General features: G+C 35.9%; 1 protein-coding gene across 1 annotated transcript in view; it reads right to left on the bottom strand.

The window, feature by feature from the left end:
• LOC145685433 (uncharacterized) overlaps positions 1-3,183 on the bottom strand; it is a 130,777-nt gene extending 127,594 nt beyond the window's left edge. The window contains exon 1 of the mRNA XM_081757826.1: positions 3,085-3,183. Within this exon, the coding sequence (XP_081613952.1) occupies positions 3,085-3,183 (99 nt within the window). The remainder of the gene's footprint in view (positions 1-3,084) is intronic.
• Between the last annotated feature and the right edge of the window lie 13,787 nt (positions 3,184-16,970).

The raw sequence follows: 16,970 nt of genomic DNA, 5'->3' as shown, positions 1-16,970 counted from the left end.
AAAGCCTAGTTTGAGGTACATGATAACTATGTCCAATAATTCATTTCAAAAGGTATAGCCGCCTTCCCGTGATGCGATCACAAACAAGGTCCTTTTCATTTTTTAATAATACATAACAAACAAAATTGCTTGAGTCTTTTTTCCAGAAAATTGCGCGTAAAGAAGTCACTTTCAAGAGTAAACTACCTCTTCTAGATTTTCCTAAAGATCTGACTTACACCATATTATAGGATAGGTAAGAGAAATATTGGCTTATAGGGGAAAAAAATCATTAGAGCTATTTTCAAGAAAATCATGTTTTTTTAATTTTCACTCTCATTTTTGGCGGTAGTAAGTGTCTTAGAAAACATCACTCAGAGAATCGAAAACCTCAAAGGTTCTATCTACAATTGTAGCTTATCCTAAATATATAGTAAGAAAAGGGACCGCGGCGGCTCAGTGATAAAGTGTTCGTCTCTGGCCCGTGGGACACCTGTTTCGATACGAGCTCGCGCCAAGTGGACTTTGTGGTGTGCGTGGGCTTTCGCGGAGTTCTCCCATTTCCTACCACTTTCTTCATTCCATCATCTCATTCATTTCTAATCATCGCTGTCTTCTTTAGCCTGCACAGCATAACCTTAGGACATAAAACAGAAATATTCCATTTCATATCACATATAGCTATTTGAATTTAAATAATTCTTACCTTATTAAGGGCTGCTGTCGATGAGTTGTAGAGCGCTCATCTCTGATACGTAGGATCTCTGGTTCGATTTTAGCTCTCGCCAAGTGGGCTCTGTGGTGGACAAAATCCGTATTCGTAAATTTTCTCTGCTTTCTCCCTTTCGTCCTACTTTGTTCATTCCATCATCACCATCGCAGTTAACCTCGGTGCACAATCGTGGGACGTTAAGCTAAGAAAGAGTAGTAACTACGTTCAAGAACACACACACACACACACACACACATATATATATATATATATATATATATATATATATATATATATATATATATATATATATATATAATGAAAGTAACTATATTTGTGGCTGAATAACTCTTGAACTATCTGATCGATCTCTATCAAATTTTCAATATAACCTAGATGAGGTTCGGGCCTGGGAAGTGTATTATCTTTCACTCTGAAGGTGCAACTTGGGGAAGGAGGAGGGGGATATATATATATATATATATATATATATATATATATATATATATATATATATATATATATATATATGTATATGATCAAAAATGACCGATATAAATGATCGAATCCACAGTTTTCGGGGTCGCTGAGATGAACAGTGACACTTCCGATGTAGTTTAAATCCAAATTCAGTCCTAATTAGTACTCCTAAGCCTATGGTCACAGCGGATCCGACTTTCACCGATTTTTTGGTCTGACATACTCTGACGACATCGGTGAAATAAACAAATGCGTTCAGAGAAGTGTACGTGGTCAGACTGGCACTGACATGGTCTGGCTACTACGGCCAACTTCTACCGCCCACCGATCGGAAACAAATTATTTTGTTTTTGTCGTCAGACTACGGCAAACTAGCGGGTGGTTTACAACTCATCGCAAGTATTGAGACTCCCATTTACATTTTACAGCAAGCCGTTCTTTTGCTGATATACAGTTTTGAAAATTACTTTCCTTCTCTATGTGTCCTCGGATCTTCTGTAAGATGTGCCAAAATATAGCCTATTCCATTCTGTGGCTACTCCACCAACTTTGGAAATAGCGTGTGAAACTCACCATATTTCTCTCCTTCTTGAAAAATAGTATTTACATATTCGCTCCTATCTTCCTTTAAAAGTAATATTTTTACACGGGATTGTCTAATACCAGCAATTCCTCGTCCATACTGTATCCGACAAGAAGACAGACTGACGACGGATCGGTTGCAGTGTGACCAAGCAACCGGCAGATGCGGTTGGCTGTAATCGCCAGAGTGAAAAATCGGATGCACTGTGACCGTAGGCTAACGGGGGATGGTGACATGTAAAAATAATGGAAAATGGCCCATATTAGTGGTCGAATTCATAGTTTTTCGGGTCATTAAGTTGATTGGTGACAATTTTGGTGTCCTTTATATCCAAAATGAAATGTATTCTTCCCGTAGAGAAACACTGCTTTAAATCACAATGCCGCTTTTGAACCCCTATTCTTTATAAGGTGTGAACATATAACTTAATATGCGTTCCTAACCACATGACCTCGCATCAGGATACGAACCCAGGTCTGCCACAAGCGAAGCAAAAATCGTTTAATCCGAATCACTGAATTAACTAATCCATTGTTGTAGGGAAACGCTTAGGCCCATGTACACTCTGTTTTTTATCTACTAAATCTCTGGTATCTTCCACGCAAACAAGAGAGTAATTCTCCTACACTTTCAATGAGATCTAGTTCTATTCTATTGAGAAATATTAGAAGTGTCATTTGTCTGAAGAGATTCTAATGTAAACACAGGTTCACATATTCCCGTCTCAAGTAATAAGACACTTGAAAATTAAACTGAGCTTTGAGAAGGTTGTTCTTATGCGATCAAGGTAAGAGGCACGTTCACTGTTTTGAGTACATCAACAAGTAGTCTTCATCTGAGGATTGTTATGCAACAGTTGGACATTCACAGTCGAATCTCCCTACAAAGTGTGCTGTGGGTTAAAAACACGTATTATTAGCATAGTGATTTACCAATTGCTTGTTTACAACCATGCAATTGGTGTAGCAAGCAACAACAGTACTTTTAAGGCTGATCATTTTAACTTCCAGTTGAAGACTGTTACGCTTTGGTAACTTGTCACAATGACTTTTGTACAAGTATCTTCTGCAATAATAATAATAATAATAATAATAATAATAATAATAATAATAATAATAAAATAATAATAATAATAATAATAATAAATAAAGAAGAGAAAGAAGAACTCGGCCACTAGAAGTTACTATTACCTCCTGTCTATCCCCTTGTTCACCTCACTCTCCTGGGCCACCATCGGTTTTCTGTCGATTTCCTGTCAACCTCCTAGGTAACCATCGATTTCTTTGCTGATCTGCTTTCTTACCATCGACTAGTAAGTCATTCAACTTACCTCTATGCTGACCACAGTCTTCTGTGGCCTATCGATCTTGGACCTAATCGATCTTCTTGTCGACCTCTGTTTCTGCAATAACTCTTTCGGTTTCCTCATTAACCTCTGTTCCTTCCTCAGACCTAATCAAACTCCATGTTGATCTCTGCATCACCTGGAATCTCATCGACCTACTAGCCGAGTTCTGTTCTTTTCTCAGACGTTGTTGACCACCTGTCCATCTCGCTGTCCTCTTCATCAATCTTCCTATCATAGTTTCTAGCGTTAGCAATCGTAGGAACGTCTTCTAAAGTTTCTGCTCCATTGTACACAATTAAAATCCAAATATTGTTCAAATATATGCTTAAACTAATTTATTAAATTTTCCCAAGAATTCTCCTAACGCTACTTTTCAATATCTAACTTATACTTCATATAAACATATATCGAAAACGTAACTTTTCAAGTGTAAACAATATATATATATATAGGAAAACAAGGGGTTATGGAATACCATTTACATATGTGAAAATAACTGTCCGAGGATACATGTTAAACAAATAGTTAGTATATAGGCTTTAAGGATACTTAATGAGGACTATAATATGACAATCAGAAATTCCTAGCAGACATAGGAAGAACCCAAAAGTAAAATTACTAAATCTAGAAAAAAGGTAGGTGATATGGAATAGACGAGGTATATGGAATAGTAGCGAAGTACATTAGACTCGCATACTCTTCACGTTGTCATTTGCAGAAATTGCATATATAGACGTCCTTATTGCACCCAGAACACTCTTCATGAGCCCACATTGTGCAAATCACACACTTAACTCACACTCTCCACGAACACCGTCCGAAAACTTATTCATCATCTTAATTTCTTTACAATACCGTACTAGACTCACAAACGTATACTGGAGGTCTATTATTATGCTGATCTTTTTCACTCGGTTGGGAGGGGGTTATGGATTATGAACGATAAAAGTATTCCATAACTCTCCTCCCATAGCCATTTTGTAAAACAGTCATACCTTAAGTTGTACACACAATGTGGCATTTCGTTCTGTTCCGTAAAAACAACACAAGGAGTACACACTATTGTAGAGTTGGACATTTAATTTGCAAAACCATTCTACGAAAATAAATACTGAAAACTTACCTGCAAAAGTTTTTCGGAGGCGCAAATTTAAAAAAGACGAACTGCAGCAAGTAATCCGTCAGTAACAACTAGTGAAATACTGCCACGTCAAGCTTCTTCGAGAACATAGTTTCGCTTATCCCAGCGAGAATACAGCACACAACAGAGGCAATAAGCCACGATTCCATAACCCCTTGTTCCCCCTCTCTCTCTCTCTCTCTCTCTCTCTCTCTCTCTATATATATATATATATATATATATATATATATATATATATATATATATATATATATATATTCTAATCACAATTACTTCACTTAAAACACCAGAAATGAATACAACATTAAACTTCATTTCTCTCAAAAAGATAGCAGCAGAATACCCATCGTCGCAACTACAACACTATGTCCGATAATTCAATTTATCCTCCCAACAATCTTATAGTACACTTATATACATAAGCTAATGCCAACTGACTTTGTATTCCTGATCATAAAGAAACATTACATGCAGAACTGCAACTGTCTAAGTATTATTATTTTCATTTTGGAAGATTTAAATAATATTTTTTCTTTAAAAAATAAGAACTTTTTCTCTTGCATGGTTCCATACTGCCAGTCCACACTGCTGGAAAATGCATGCACTAGAAGATTGCCAAATTAATTCATTTCTTCCATCTCTCTTCACATAATTAAGAATTAGAAATAACTAATATTCATAGTTAGTAAACAGTATCGTACGGTGTATTTACACTATGAATGGATTCATTTGAAAGATAAATGCAGTAAAATATCGAAAATCTTTAATCTGAAGAATTGCGGCATCGAAAATCCAGATTTATATATCACTAGTATCAATTACCCGTTTCGCTCGGTTAAATTAGGAAAAAATTGTAATATATTCCGTTAGTCAGTCACCTTTTACTATTACTAAAGCGCTCTCTGATATCGGTCATTTTCGATGATTTTTATATATCCCCTGCCCTCCCCATATTCCGCGGCACGGCATTGGAAGTGTCATTGTTCATCTCAGCCACCCCGAAAACTATGAATTCGACACTAATACTTTTCATTTCGATCATATTTTTAATTTCTCACCCTCCCCCAAGTTGCGGGACTGAATTTGGATTTAAACAGCATCAGAAGTGTCACTGTTTATCTTAGCGATCCCGAAAACTGGATTTGACACTAATATCGGTCATTTTCAATCACTTTTAAATGTCTCTCCCCTCAACCACCTTTGAGTTACACCGTCAAAATGATATGACAAAAACCGTCAGGTTTAGTAAACTACATCTAGGTTGTAAATTTGATCAAGATCGGTCCGGTGGTTCAAGGGTTAAGGGTTATCAAGTTTTATTTATTTTTATATATATATCTCCCCCTCCTATCCCCTCTCCTAAATTCTACAGTCAAAGTGAAATGATTAAAAACATCTCAGACCTGAACTTCATCTATGTCAAAAATTTGATGAAGAATAACCGTTTGGTTCAAAATTTATTAACTCCTCCCTCCCCCTCCCCTAAGTTATATCGTCAAAGTGAATAGATAAATACCATCCCAGGCCTGAACCTCTTCTATGTTGAAAATTTGATCGAGATGGTCGAGTGGTTCAAGAATAATAATGAAGTCACAAAGACAGCCACTTTCATTTTTATTGTTCACATATATCTCCCCACCCCCTCCCCTACATTGCAACGTCAGAGTTAAACGACAAAAATTATCCCAGGCCCAAACGTCATCTATGTTGAAAATTTGTTTAAGATCGGTCAGGTGGTTTAACTGTTATGAAGTCACAAAGACAGTCACTTTTATTTTTATTTTTTAACACACACACACACACACACACACACACACACACACACACACATATATATATATATATATATATATATATATATATATATATATATATATATATATATATATATATATATATATATCCCCCTCCCCTTCTTGTACATTGCACCGTCAAAGTTAAATGACGAAAACATCCCAGGCCCGAACCTTAGCTACATTGAAAGTTTGATAGAGATCGGTCAGGTGGTTCAAGAGTTATTAAGTGTTATTATTTTTTTATAATTCCCCTCCTCTCCCTCCCGTGAGTTCTACAATCAAAGTGAATAGCTAAAAACACACCCAGGCCAGAACAGCATCTACGTCAGATTTGAGCTAGATCAATCGGGCGATTCAAGAGTTATTAACTCACGAACATAGTCATATATATATATATATATATATATATATATATATATATATATATATATATATATATATATATATATATTGATTTTTGTATATCTCCCGTCCTCCCTCTTACCCAACGTTGCTCCGTCAAAGTGAAATGACAAAAAACATTCCAAGTCCGAACCTTAGCTATGTTGAAAGTTTGATTGAGATCGGTCGTTTGGTTCAAGAGTTATTAATTTTTTATAATTCCCCCTCCTCTCCCTCCCGTGAGTTCTACAATCAAAGTGAATATCTAAAAACACTCCCAGGGCAGAACCGCATCAACGTCAGATTTGAGCTAGATCAATCGGGCGATTCAAGAGATTCAAGAGTCACAAACATAGCCACTTTCAATGTTGTAATATAGATAAATGAATAGTATGCAATGCTGCAGCACGCCAAAGTAGGTAGAGGATCACTATCCATTAAAGACTGGGTTATTAGAGAAAAATTGGTTAAAATCCTGGGCTCAAATCATACAGCCATTTCCAAGTGGCCTGTGTGTGACGTAGGAGCCTGCTTTTATAAATCCGAGAAATAACAAAAGGAGAGGAGGTAATAAAGTAAGAGAGTGGAATAAGCAAGTGTTGGCAGTGTACAGTAGTCATGAATGCATGAATAGTATGCATATGAAACCATCGATAACTTTATCGATATTCTTGTTTGTCTCTTTTCACTACATTTTATAATTGTCATGTTGCCTGCCAGCTCCTTACTCTCTCCGTGCTGATAAGAAAAGCAGAAAACTGTGACGTGACAAAGCATTCAGTTGGAAATTACTGATGTGGACAAACAAAGAACAAAATTTTGATTTCCATGCACATTTTCTTTTAGTAACGTCAAATACAATATAGCTACAAATATTGTATTTCACTTTGTAATACCATGTTCAGTAGGTCCAGATTTGCAAAGTCTCTCCGTTCGTAATGTTACTGTAAATAGATGCTGCAACTCTTCTAAAGATTCATCAAAATCGGTAGCGCTTTACTGTAATAAAGCATTTTTGAAAGCGAGATAGTGTGGTGAGGAACGGCATACGACCTCCGATTGCACTGAATTCAATCCCTGATAGTTCTTTGGAGTCCACGTTAATAGTATTTTCTATCCTTCATTATCGCGGTGTTCCACTCGAATATAAAATACAAAGACTCAAACTTTTATGAAGGTTTGGAAGCAAGATGCTTGCACCCAGCGAGACAAGACAGAATTTTCGTGACGATATTCGAGATGAGACATAACCTTTTCCAAGAGGAACAGATACATTTTTCGAGAGGAGACGTCACTTTCACGACATATTTTCGAGACGGGACAACTTCAACTCTTGTATCGTGTGCCAGAGGTGGCGTGGATCAACAAAAACTTGACCCATGATCCACTGACCCACCACAGATCGTGACCCACGACCCACCGTGACCCACACTGACCCATCATGACCCACTCTGACCTACCTCCCACCAAAACCCATCGTCATCAACTCTGACCCATGATTCACACCCTCCTCTCCACTTACTAAAGAGTTTAATAAAACAAGGCTGTGAAATTATCACTAATCGAAGTTTGAATTTCTATGGTCAATCGCTCAAGCACCGCTCTGTTACAATACCACTGGATCTGACTTTTAAGGTGCAAAATGTTAAAGTGTTTGCCATGATACATATTACGATGAGTTTAAATTTAATTATCATATATAATTATGTCCTTGTTGAATTACAGTGGAAAATATAATGAAATTTGAAAGTCTCAAGTCAGGGTAAACTAGGCCAACATAAAGGGAAATCGACTGTTTCTCGAAAGCCAATTAGTTAGTCCTATTGTTAATATTACAAGTACAAATATGAATATCCAAAAGTTTCTGAAGTTATTTTTCACTTAGATATACTCATATCAGATGAGTAAATAGACGCAATGAAAAAGGCAGAAAAATGGAGGCCTTGAAAGTAAAACGTAGACAAATCCACCAATGTTCAGAAAATGCTGTATGCAATGCACTGAGAAGAGTGGGTCGATGAGTCGTAATGAGTCCGTGGGTCAGATTGGGTCACTGTGGGTGGTGAATCTCAGTGGGTCACGTCCTATTGAGCACGCTTCACTAACTTACAAATCTTGACTCACTTGACTTATTGACTCACTCCATCTCTGCCTTGCACATCCATACTTGTATGAATATAGTTTGGAATTTGATTGTCGAAAAACTATAGAGACGATTAATATTTAAAATAATAAACGTTGATCTTTATATGCACTGTCATTCCTGTAGAAGGACAGTTAAAATATCATACAATGGTTTGGAGAAGTTCGGATTCGGGACTTACCTTCGCTAGGTATATTTACCCTTTTTTTTAAGCTATTTTGACAAAACAGGGAAAAAAGTCTTGCCCGTTGGTTAGTGGCAAGGGCACTCACTCTCCTTTGGTGTATGGGATCTGGGTTCAATTCCTGGTCGGAGAGTACTTAAACTTAATTGAATTACAGCGTTTGGAATCCTACCATAAATTGTAGGTTCACCTCTCACATAGCATCTTTGCTGGAAAGGACGCTAAATTTCAGCAAAAAACAATAGAAGTTATTGAAAGAAGGAACATAAGGAACACACAAATTTTGTTATCAGTCAGTCTTAAGGACTTTAAGTCCATGTTTTCTCTGATTAACATCTAACGTAGACCATCAAAGTGGACAAATTCAGTGCAAAAAAGTTGAAATTGTTTGATATATAGTTTTTTTTTCTTTTCTCAATAGCCTTCGAAAGCGCACTGATGCAACTTTCATTTTTGCAGTCTTTTACACGGCTTTGCAACATTGTGTATAATTGTGAAAGATCTTTTAATAATGCAATTACATGTTCCATATGGGTAGATTTTTACACATTTTGAGCCAATTAACATGTCATCAATATTTTTCTGTTTGTCTCGACAGTTATGCACCATTATAACCCAAATAGTAGATATTATTTCGAAGAAGTGTAGTGGGTAGATTTTAACATAAACATGATTAAGTATCTTAAAGAAATTCCCCTTTCTTTTCCTCTTTCAGTAATAGAAATAATGTTCTTTCGAAACTTTTCGGTAAAATCCAGCATAATATTTTCTCATTTCATGGTATAAAGTAACTTAAAAAGAATTACATTACACTTTACTGATATAACAGCTCTTTACTGACCAAGTAACTCATTGAGATAAAAGTGTTCTAAACACAACATTCTCTTCATAGCTCGCCTTTCACGTCCTCAATTCTGTTCAACTATCAGCATCTTGGAGGTATTGAAAGCTTCCTCTTCTTTTTCTTCTCTTCTTCACTAAAATTTGGTGAACAATACAGAAAGATTACATTTTATGCCCTAACTTTTTTTTTTTTTTTTTTTTTTTTGCTTGTTTGTATAATTGATATGGAACCTTTTTCAGAAAAGTACTTGCCTTGTAACAATTTTATCTATGATACAGGCAAGTTTTGTTTCACGTTCTAGAACTATTAGGATTAGATTTCTGGGCTTTCGGCATCTATGGGTATGTTAGCTCGTCCCGTATGAGGGATGACGTCCCTCGGCAATCATACTGTCAAGGAAAGGGAAGAATGAAAGTATTTGGGAAGGAAGGAAGTGGCATGGGATCTATATATTAGGAACCATCACAGCATTTGTCTCGGGAAAACCTCACTCAGGATGGCTGTCCTGGAAAAGCTCTTTCACTTTTTCGACCAAGTGTTCCCATCGGGAATCGAACCCGGACCTGTAGAACTATGGTTGTCTTCCAAATTATATAAATCCACTGAAAGCGATCGGTATCAAATAGAAATAGGAGGGGAGAAAATATAACAGGTGATTTGTTTTTATACCTGGGCAGTTTTATTAGTGATGATATGAAGTGCGAACATGAAATAAAAGCAAGGATAGGAGTTAAGTTGATTTTGAGTTTAAAGTCTCTTTCAGCAGCGAGGTTATATGAGACAGGATCTATTGATTAACGTAAAATCCGAACCACATGAGCTCCTGCCGGGTCTCTCATGCAGCAAGGATAGGAATGGCGAAAGAAGCCTTTAGGACCAAGACAAGTCTGTATTTTGGGACCTGTTTGTATTTTGAGTAAAGAGTTGGGAGAGAATCTCATAAAATACTTTATATGGAGTATTGTACTCTATTGGGTAGAAACATGAACATTTATGCAAAAATGATGAGAAATTACAGGAGACTTTCGAAATGTGGGTGTGGAGAAAAATTGAGAGAATTAGTTGGGTCGAGAGGAAAATGAATGAGATAGTTCTAGAAATAGTGCTGAAGAAAAAAACAATTTTAGATATTATCGAGAAGAGAAGAGAAACTAGTTGGAACATTGGCCGAGAAGGAACTGTATCATTAGAGCAACCCACATTATGCTTTATTTTTTGTTTTATTATGCTTATTTTTTTTTCAAATTATGCATTATTAATTTCAATCATTGTTTTACATTAATCGTGTATAATGTATAATATTTACTATACATTAAATATTCTAAATATCTTGATCTATATTTTATGCAACCAGTTTCTTTCATATTTAATGAACTTTCTACCTAATGCACTGTAAGGAAATGCTTTACTCGACTTAGTATATATATATATATATATATATATATATATATATATATATATATATATATATATATATATATATATATATATATATATATATATATATATATATATATATATATATATATATATCACTTGTGTGCGCCTTTGAGGTGCATATATACAGAAATGGAAAGTAAAAGATGCCACCAAAAAGTACAGAAAGTGCTCAAGTTCAAGAGGTACACATAACAATATAGTGTGGAGTTCTTGTGTACTATTCCTTGTTGGCGGAAGTTTTCTTCTCCTTTTTTTCTTTTCTCCACATCAAAAGATTACACCGAAAAGTTTACAGAAATAAAAATAAGCTTTTCATTGTTGCATTGTTATGTTCTCAATAATTTTGCATTGTAAATATTGGTTTTAAAAAATATTAATACAGTATGTTAAACTTGTAGTTAAAGAGATTTTTTAAAGAATTGTGCTATATCTTTTAAATTATCCTTTATGCTTTATTTTTTAAAATTATGCTTCATTATGCTTTTAAAATTAGTTTCTTCTGGACCCTTAGACAACTACGACCATGTTCAAGGTACCAAACATGTGTGTAAATAGCTATTATGCTTTTTATGCTTTTGAGTTGCTCTATGTATCATGAAGAATGTGCTAAAATGTGGCAGGAAAGAAAGGGAGAAGGCGAAGGAGGTTACAATTAATGGGTGATATCAAAACAGAAAAATTTACATGAAGACGAAGAGGTTAGCGGAAGACCGTGGAGCAATGAAGTTTCTCAGTTGCGGCAAGAGACCTCTTAATAATGGAAGAATACTTGTGACTATGATGATTGAAACGTGAAGTGACTGGTCTACTAGGCCTATTTGCGGTTTCAAAATAAGGATAAGGATGAAGATGCAACCTATTCTGTGTAGGGTGAATCCATATCAAAAAGCCGTCTTGCTCTATAACGATCAATATTGAAACTGGAAATGGTAGATTTTAAATATATATATATATCAATCCCGTTTTCAATAGAAGAAATAGAGTACACGTGGAATCTATACTTCTCACACTGAATTCGCATCATAAAGAGAAAAGAATTTGACGCTATCTCTGTTTTTGTTGTGACACCTATCAACAGACGGAGAGACGAAGATAATTGTTTTAAAGTACTAGCCCATAGTTTGGAAGTCTAAAAGTGATAGTATTTACATATTTTAAATATAAATATAGCGTTACTGCTTCATACTATTTTGAGACTTGGAAAATCTTCCTGGAGGACTTTCTAAGCATTGTGAAACGATCCAATATCGTGCTTTCTCTCAATATCAAGTTACAATTATTCCATCCATTTTTGATCTCTCACTTCCGGTCCTTCCTTCTATTTCTCCTTTCAACGATATGTTACTCCATTGTGACTACAGGTAATGAAATGAACTCTCATGTTACGTCGAGTTTTCTCTCTATTGTTAAGAGAATGAATCGTTTTTTTTTTCTTAATTTCTAAAATACATTTCTGTATCTTCTGGTTTCTGTCCAGGGACCGCGGTGGCTCAGTGGTATAGCGCTCAACTCTGGTGTGTGGAGTCCATGGTTAGATCTCAGCTCGCTCCGAGTGGGCTTTGTAGTGGACAAACACCATTTCTGATGGTATTGTCGGGATGGTATTCTCCTTTTTCTCCCACTTTCTTCATTCCACCTTTTCATTCATTCTCATCATCTCAGTCTTCTTTAGCCCATCTAGCATAAGCGTGGGAGGTAAAACTGAAAGATTTCATTTTACTTCATTTTCTTTTCTGTTCATTTTTTAACAAAATCACATTCCGGAACCATTCTCCAAATAACTCGAATTCTGTTATTTATCACTTTCGAATTGTCTATGTTTTTCGTCCGTGTAAAGCTATACTCTACACAAAGAATTCAACCAAAGCTTCCTCGTGGTTGTATAATAATTAGCGCTCGAACATTCAATGGGGAGGACCCCGATTTGAAGATTGTGATCAATTACTTTCATAATCTTTCTTTCAGGTTAACGTTCCACATTTAGCCTACACCCTTAGGCTAAGGGAGATGATAATTAAGGCAAGGGAATGATGATGGAAGAATCGGTGGAATGAGATTGTGGGAGGAAACGGGAGAAACAAGAAACCTTACGGACAATATGTTGTCCACCATAAACTTATCTGGTCAGGGATATAACCAGAGGCCCCACACATCAGAAGTAAGCACTCTACGACAGCCACTATGTCCCTCTGTGAGAAAATAGGAAGGAGACAAATGCTCAAATTTGAAAAATGAAATGAAATAAAATCTTTAAGTTTTACGTCCCACGGTTATGCCGGTTAGGCTAAAGAAGACGGTGATGATGAGAGAAATGAAGAAAGTGGGAGGAAACGGGAGAACCCCGAGAAAACCCACGAGCACGGTGTTTGCCCACCACAAAGTTCACTTGGCGGGGGCTGGGATCGAACCCGGGACCTCAAGCACCAGAGGTGAACGCTCTACCACTGAGCCACCGCGCCCCCTTGCTCAAATTTGTGGGAATGATGTACTATATAGACAGCAAAAGTTCAGTTAGTAATTTATATTAATAAAAGCCTTGCAAATTATTATCTAAAGTTTTCATTTAAAAAAAATCCGGTTCTGAGGATTTAACACATGGCGTAGTAAAGAAGAACGATAAATATACCTGTGAGCGACCAGGAAAAAAAAGTCCCTTTCTTCCTACTTTTTTCGCTAAACACTTATATACACAATACATGAACATAAGAAATGACATAAACACACATGTGAACAACGTCACAACATGCAAGAATGTCTTAATACTCGTTATTAATTCAGTCTGAAGACTTCATTACATCGCCGTTCCTATACAAACAACATTGAGGCAAAAAAATATTTCATTTAAGTGTTAATTTGTTGAACAGGTTATCTTAGGGAAGAGGTTTAAAATGCAGTTCTTTTTTTTTTCTGGGTTCCGTGATTGAGAAACTTTAAAATTTCACCTACAACAACCTCATAATCTTTTTACGTACCGTACGTGTAATTTTTATGTTAAATATTACATTTAAAGTTATACTTAAAAATAGAAAGTTAGCGAAGAGAACGAATATAGAATATTTAATCGAAAGGAGTTACATACAGCACAGAATAGTATGTTTTGGTTAGCATTACTTCTTTATTTATATATATAAAAAATCATGCATACATATACCTATTCCATGAACTCATTTCGTCCATATAGTACATACTATATGTGTAAATAATTAAATGGTTTTATGCGTTCTCCAAATGGCTTTTAAATCATTTTCGCTGAAAGATGTTTTTCGCACCTTCATTTAACAATATTTTACAACATGAAGAAACATGATAAGAATTTATAGTGCTTCTTTTTTGTTTTTGTTAGTTCAGTTAAATTAAATCACTATTTTGAACAGTACTTACAGGAATGTGGTCTATGTATGAGTAATAATAAATGTAATTTTTATTTAATGTCTTACAGTTATGTGGTTTTGGCTAAAGCAGATGGATGATTAATGAAAGTGAATTCTTAGGATAGAATTGGTGGAATGACAATGTTGGAGAGAAGCTTGAAAAAACTCACGGACAGAATGCTGCCTACCACAAGCTCATTTGGCGTGGGATGGAACCAGATACCCTAGCACCGGAAATGGGAGCTCTACCAGTTTGAAAAGAAAATCACCTCAGCCGCCATATTTGTCTGCATGGTCTTTTTAGTTACTTAATTCACTATGACAGGTATACGAATGCAGTAACTTCGAAAACGATTAAAAAATACTCCCAAACTCTTCACAATCTAAACTCCGTATGAGTTTCGTCTTACGACCATCAGCCTTATGGTTTGCGTACATCACATCTACTTAAAGCGCAACCACCTGAAGACAGATGGTAGTGGCTTAAGCTTCCGTGCCTCCCAGGCCTTTATAAAGGTACAGGTATATAGACAAGTACAACCTTGGAAACAAATACGTCGAATTTTAATAATTTCAGAATTATATTTAAAAGTCTCGGTAACTTTGGTATCTACGAACCCCTACAAATCGAAGTTTACCTCTATAAGTCGAATTTCTCTTGTGATAACCTCGATAACTCGAAGTTATAGCTCTATGTTCTTACATAATATTATCATTGTTGCTAATGTGTACTATAATTGTGTTTTACTTATGTCTAGACATGAAAGCCCATGAAGCTTCAAAACAATACATGTACAGTATTTTACTTTTACTAGTCATCTTATTTAATTTAAGTAGAGATCCGCACGAGACAAAATTTGTGGCTGTCTCGTCTCGAAAATGTGCTGTAAAAGTGATGTCTCGACTTGAAAAATGTATATTTTTCTATTGGAAGAGTAGCGTCTTGACTCGAATTTTGTCAGGAAAATCCTGTCTTGACTCGTCTCGTGCGCATCCCTAAATTTAAGGAACTTTCCCAACTTCGAATTCTATCTAGGTAGAAGCTGAATGAATAAGACTTCCGTCGAGTTATAGAGGTTATATATATAGTCACTTTTAATGAGGATAATAATAATAATAATAATAATAATAATAATAATAATAATAATAATAATAATAATAATAATAATAATAATAATAATAATAATTCAAAAACAATAATTGATAAATTGACGAGAAACATAATTTTTGAAAAAAGAAATATATCAGTAGCAATACGTCAAGAAAAAGAAGCTACATTGATATTCAAAAGTTTTGATAAAATGTGAATTAATCCACTCTACTTCACACAAATATGTCATCGACCGAAAAGTCAAACCTCTTATCCACTTTCCCTCTCCGTGAAAACCAAAAGAGTGTTGACTAGAGGTCTGCGCGGATACAAAATATCGCATCCGCATCCGCATCCGCACCGCATCCGCAGCATCTCTATCCGCATCCGCAACATCTCTATCCGCACCCGCATCCGCATCCGCAGATAATGAGGTAGCAAATATATACAAATTATATATTCTATAATACACATAGTTTTCTGAATCAAACGAAACAATATGTTAATCAGTTTCCTCGTGATCAAATACCAACTACGATAAATAAAATGCAATACAAACCGTGCATATACAAATTAGAAATTAATAAAAGATTTATGTACTTATCCAAGATCTTCAAATGCAGATATCGGACCAAAATAATGCCACGTAGGTAATATCCCCTCAATCGACTAATTTTAGAGCACGTCATTACTCATTACTCATAAAAAAGGGGCATTTGTTCTAAACACAAAGGCGAAATAGAAATAATCGTTATTAAGAAATAAAAATTGATCACAGGACCGCAAACACATCCACATATCCCGAACTGACACTAGCACCAGTAATTGCACTAAATTTAAAAAATAAGTGACGAAACTAACAACGCAATACAATGCATGCTTTCACGACCAAGCTCATTCGTGGCTTAGCGGTTAGCGTACGCGCCTTTGGCGTGGGAGACCCGGTTCCAATTCCCAGCAGGAGCTCATGTGGTTCGGATTCGACGTTAATCAGTAGGTCAACGTCTCATATAGCCTCGCTGCTGAACGGGACGTTAAACTCAAAGTCAACTCAAGCTTTCACGACCACGCTTTTACTGAAACTAGAAGTGAAAAAGAGGCCCAGAATATACACACAAGAAGAAAGAGAGAGAGAAACAATTGCTGTTATAAAACTCCAATCCCTCGGAATGTTCATTGAGGTCCGTGGCACCTCTCCGAAGAGAGAAATCTGTGCGGTCGCAAATGTGCATTCACTATCTGCTCCTGTACTTCAAAGGAAACAGTGAAGATTTTTTCATTTTCTCTTTTCTTTAAGAAAGGGAGAGAGAAAGATGAGCATATGATGTGATTTGTTTACTATTTCGGTGACGCCCTTCTCCAGTTTGTCACAAAAGGTAAAGATAATTCTGCTGGCCAGTTTTCAGTTTATGGAAGGGGATGCGGTGTTTTAAATTAGGGTTTTGGTTCCTGACCTCTCGGGCTAGAAAAACTTTATT

The sequence above is a fragment of the Thermobia domestica genome, chromosome 5 (genome assembly GCF_964235325.1).
Source record: "Thermobia domestica chromosome 5, izTheDome1.hap1.1, whole genome shotgun sequence".
Taxonomy (NCBI): domain Eukaryota; kingdom Metazoa; phylum Arthropoda; class Insecta; order Zygentoma; family Lepismatidae; genus Thermobia; species Thermobia domestica.
Note: the sequence above shows the minus strand (reverse complement) of the source record. Positions and strands in the feature narration are given on the sequence as shown.